This window comes from Myotis brandtii, unplaced genomic scaffold (genome assembly GCF_000412655.1).
Source record: "Myotis brandtii unplaced genomic scaffold, ASM41265v1 scaffold123, whole genome shotgun sequence".
NCBI classification, from domain to species: Eukaryota; Metazoa; Chordata; class Mammalia; order Chiroptera; family Vespertilionidae; genus Myotis; species Myotis brandtii.
This window is the reverse complement of record NW_005354291.1, coordinates 55,927-61,442: the sequence shown is the minus strand read 5'-3', so window position 1 is coordinate 61,442 and position 5,516 is coordinate 55,927. Positions and strand designations below refer to the sequence as shown.

General features: G+C 35.3%; 1 protein-coding gene across 1 annotated transcript in view; it reads right to left on the bottom strand.

Moving 5' to 3' along the window:
• Positions 1 to 5,516, bottom strand: part of KPNA5 (karyopherin alpha 5 (importin alpha 6)) — a 34,989-nt gene that overhangs the window by 14,035 nt on the left and 15,438 nt on the right. The window contains exon 7 of the mRNA XM_005858919.2: positions 2,392 to 2,491. Coding sequence (XP_005858981.1) covers positions 2,392 to 2,491 — 100 coding nt within the window. The remainder of the gene's footprint in view (positions 1 to 2,391; positions 2,492 to 5,516) is intronic.

Genomic DNA, 5,516 nt, shown 5'->3' with positions numbered 1-5,516 from the left:
TTCCATACATAACCCTATACTGTATACTTTATGAATCAATAAAAAATTTACAATTTTTAATTATAAACCTGTGTTTTCTATCAAAATTACTTCTTGCGTGAATTTTGGGATACCCTATATATTCCTTTAAGGTTTTTATTTTTTAATCAGCAACCTAACATCTCTTAGTCTCTCTTCTCAGGTAAGAGTTCTATGTTAAATGCCACAAATAAAAAGTGATGACAGCTTTTTCACATTCTAAGATTTTAGATTGATGTTCTCTTCACCTCTATTTTAAAGATTGCCAGTACATACACTATAATCTTCTGAAAGCACTTATCTTCCCTGCTGGGACCTTCCTGTAAAAATGACCCTAGGACCCAGGAACAGAAATCAGTTCACTTACAAAACAGACATGTTCATCTGTAAGTTAGGAAATAGAATCTGCACAACTGGATCCTACCCCAACAATCATGCCTTCACCCTTGCCAACCACCTCCTCTTCCTTGAACAAAGAAACGTGAGAATCAGTTCTTAAAAGCAACTATAAACTTTTAAATTAAAAAAACTAGTGTAACTGATATATATCCTTTTACTTATGTAAAAAACAATGAAGTGCTACATATTTCTATTTTAAGAGAGCAAAATAAAAACATTCTGCTCCACCATCTTCTCACAAACAAGGAAAATACAGAGAAATACAGGGAATTAGTCAAGTAGATATTACATGATGTTGTAGGCCAGAGGGTCTTAAAGTGGGGTCCATGAACCCCTGAGGGATTCTTGCAACATTTGGAGGTCTTTTATGCCAAAAATTTTTTCACAATTATACTAACACATAACTGGTCTTTTTCATTTTGTTGACATTTGCATTAAAGGTACAAAAGCAATGGTGGGTAAAACTATCAGCACCTTAGCACAAATCAAGGCAGTGGTACAAAATATACCACAGATCTTTGTATTTTTCATCTCCATACATGCAGTTAAAAGAGGGAAAGGAGCCCTGGTTGATGTTGCTAAGTGGTTAGAGCATCAGCCCGCACACCAAAGGGTCACTTATTGGATTCTGAGGTCAAGGGCACGTACCTGGCTTGCAGGTTCTATCCCCAGCCCTGGTCAGGGAGCCTGTAGAATGCAACCAATCAATATGTCTCTCTCAGATCCATGTTTCTCTTCTTTCTTTCTTTCTTTCTTTCTTTCTTTCTCTCTCTCTCTCTCTCCCCCCCCTTCTTCCCTCCCTCCTTTCCACTCTAAAAATCAATGGAAAAAGTATCCATTCATCTACTGATGGGCACTTGGACTACTCCCAGATCTTAGCTATTGTAGATAACACTGCTATGAACATAGGGGTGTATATATTCCTTATGGTTGGTGTTTCGGGATTCTTAGAATATAATCCTAGAAGTGGGATCACTAGGTCAAATGGCAGTTCCATTTTTTATTTTTTGAGGAAACTCCACACTGTTTCTCATAGTGGTTGTACTATTTTGCTAAGTTAAATAAGCCAGTCAGAGAAACACAAATACCACATGATCTCACTTATATTTGGAATCTAATGAACAAAGAAACTGATGAACAAAACAGAACCAGACAAGGAAGTATGCAATGGGTTGATGAATCTCAATGGGAGGGTTGGGCAGGAAGAGATTAACCAAAGAACTTACATGCATATATGCATAACCCATGGACACAGACAATAGTGTGGTGAAGGCCTGAGGAGGGAGTGAGAGCAGGGAGGAGGGAGTCAATGGGGAAATAACAGGGACATCTGCAATGCTTTCAACAATAAAGATAAACAAAAAAGAAAGAAAAAATATATAATCAAAGCTAATTGTTTAATCTACTTTTTGAGATGAAATGTGGAATTCAAAAGGAGTAAAATGGTATCCCAAAAATTTACCCACATTCTACTTTTCTAACAACATCCTACTGAAGACAATACAACTGGGATTGGGAATTTATAAATGATCTATTATTTTAGCAGAATATTAGTAGATGGGAAAAAAATATTCTAACACATAAACAGTACAATGTGAAAGCACAAGCCACTCTGGACTAGTTACTTTAATTTTATAACAGTGGACCTGAATGAATTACCTTAATCTTGTGTGGGGCTCCAATTTCCTAAGTGACAACTAGACTAGAAGGTTTCTAAAGTCAACTCTGAGATACGTAAACATCAGTGACAGTGGTTGCCTGAGGAGAGGGAATCATGGGTATGGGAGGGGCAGAAAGGAAAACTTCCTTTTCACAATATATCTCTTGATTTTGTGTATGTGCAAACATTGTCTAATCAGTAAGGAAAATAGTTATTAAAATAAAAATAATTTCCATTCAATCTCTAAAAATCTATTAAAAGGAGCCTTAAAAGTTTATATACACAGTTGCTTAGTTTGTGTATTTTACTCATACCTTACTAAAGTTTGGAGGAGGGTTTTTGCCTCTACATAAATTTGAGAGGGCCCATACAGCATTTCTGGTTGTTGTAAGTCTGTTTGAATTTGTCAATAACCTGCCAAAGTGAAAAAAAAAAAAAAGGAATTGTCACTTTACTTTCATTTTTCCTCTTTAGCTATTTTCTATCATAACATAAAAATTCTCAATATACTTTATAAGGACTTCAAAATGAGCTGGTAAAATAGGAAAAGGTAGTTTTTCAAATTCATTATATTTCCAGAAACAAAAGTAAACATAGCATCTATTTTTAAATTTTTGAATCTACGATCTAAGTGGATTCTTATAAGACATAAAACATGTTCAAAATAAATGATGCCATGGGAAATTAATTTACTTGTCTCTTTATACTTTAAAAAGAGTATTAGATTACTTTTTTTAACCATGAATATACATTATACAAATTCAATAAGCAAGGAATGTGGGGTCAAATTAAGTGAAGATAAGTTGTTGAGAAGAGACATTGGTGTGTGTGTGTGTCTTTTTTAACAAATTGTCCATCTTACTATTTTTGATCTCCCAGCTGCTAGAAGTATGGTTGTTTTTTTTAAAAAAATCCCCATTCTGCAGTGACATCAGCAAAAATGGTGGAAAAGGGAGCTCTGGGGTCCATACCTTCCCAGAAATATGGAAAAAAAACTTACAAATCCTGTCAAAATCAACTTTATTCTAACTCTCAAAGGCAGTCAAAAGTTTACAATAACCAAGAAAACTTTTAACCAGGAAAGAGCTGGAATGTAGCAGGAGAGCTTTCTAGCAATAAAATTTACCCCTACCCAATCCCCTCCCCAGTCTGGCAGCAGACTTGGACACAAAATCTGGAGTTCCCACTATGAGTTCCTGGTTCCAAAAGGAGCTATGGAGACTTTGTTTTTAAGGAGTTTTGCTTGCCTGTTTTGACCTGTCTGGGTGCTCCCTGAATAACTAATGAAAGATACTTGCCTTTGTTTTGACTAATTGGGTACTTCTCTCCTTAAGATCAACAGCTAATTTCTCATAAAAAACCATAGAGGTCAGCCTGGCCGGCGTGGCTCAGTGGTTGAGTGTCGACCTATATATATTCTATTTTTGTAATCCCTATTCTGCAGTGACATCAGCTCAATCCCCAGTGTGGGGCGTGCAGGAGGCAGCTGATCAATGATTCTCTCTCATCATTGATGTTTCTATCTCTCTTCCTCTCCCTTCCTCTCTGAAATCAGTAAAAATATATTATAAAACAAAAACCATAGAGGACAGAGGCAATGCAATTACATATTTAAAATACTAGAAGAAAAAAACTGTCAACCAAGAATTGCTATCGCCAGCAAAATTATTTTTTAAAAATAAGGAGAAAGTAAACGATACTCAGAAAAACAAAAGCTGAAGAAATTCATCACTAGTAGATCTGCTTTGCAAGAGAAAAAGAAGTCATTTAGGTCGAAATGAAAGGACAATAAACAATAGCTCAAAACCATAAGTAGAAATAAAGAACATTTAAAATAATTACATAAATATAAAAGGATGTATTATTGTATTTTTGGTTTGTAATTTTTCTTTATTTCTATTCAAATTAAAGACAAATACATAAAGCAATAATTATAAATCTATATTAATGGGAACACAATTTATAATGATGTAATTTGTGACAATAACAACTTAAAGGGGGTAGGGCGGAGATGAATAGGAGTTTTTATATAATACTGAGACTAAGTTGGTATTAATTCAAACAAAGTCGTTATAAGTTTAAAATGTTAATTATACTTCCCAGATTAAGCATTAAGAAAATAATCAAAGCCCTAGCCAGTGTGGCTTAGTTGGAGTGTCCTTCCTATGCAATTCCCAGTAAAGGTACATATCCAGATTTTGGGTTCAATCCCCAGTCAGGGCGCTTACATGAGGCAACTGACCAATGTATCTATCTCTCTCTCCCTCTCCCTTCCTCTCTGAAATCAATAAAATATATATATTTTTTAAAATCCTAGCAAATCAGATCCAACATTACATTAGAAAGATCATACACCATGACCAAGTGGGATTTATTCCGGGAATGCAAGGATGGTAAAATATCCGCAAATCAATAAATGTGATACATCACATAAACAAATTGAGAGACAAAAATCACATAATCATATCAATCAATGCAGAAAAAGCATTTGACAAAATCCAACACCCTTTCTTGATAAAAACTCTCAGCAAAGTGGGAATAAACGGATCATACCTCAACATAACAAAGCCTTATATGACAAACCTACAGCCAACATCATACTCAATGGGCATAAACTAAAACCATTTCCCCTAAGAACAGGAACAAGACAGGGATGCCCACTTGCACCACTCCTGTTTGACATAGGAAAAGATACAAGTGAAAGAAATACGTAAGGTTTGCATGGACTCCTAAAAATATTGCAGGGAAAAGTGAACTTCAGCATTTTAGTTAGTTTGTATTTTTCTTAGCTCTTTGAAACAGGATAGCAGCAAAGTCTCAGTCTTATCACATCAAAAGGAACAGAAGCAAACTACAGTTCTTCCAATTGAAAGGAGATTATGACCTTGGAAAAGTCACTCCACTATGCTAACATTTCCAGTTTGAATGAAAGCATGGCTTTAAAAGAGATAGCACTATATTTCAAAGATCTACAACAAACTCTCCAAAAATTCATCTGGAATAAAAAAAGACCCCAAATAGCCACAGCAATCCTGAGAAAGAAGAACAAAGTTGGAGGAATCACAATACAAGATATCAAGCTATATTACAAAGCCACCATTCTCAAAGCTGCCAGGTACCGGCAGAAGAACAGACATATACTAGCAGACCAATGGAACAGAACAGAGAACCCAGAAATTGACCCAAGCCAATATGCTCAATTAATATTTGACAAAGGAGGCAAGAGCATACAATGGAGTCAAGACACCCTCTTCAATAAATGGTGCTGAAAAAATTGGTCAGATACATGCAAAAAAATGAAACTAGATCACCAACTTACACCATACACAAAAATAAACTCAAAATGGTTAAAGGATTTAAATGTAAGACGGGAAACCATAAAAATACTAGAGGAATCCACAGGCAGCAAAATCTCAGACATATGCCGAAGCAATTTCTT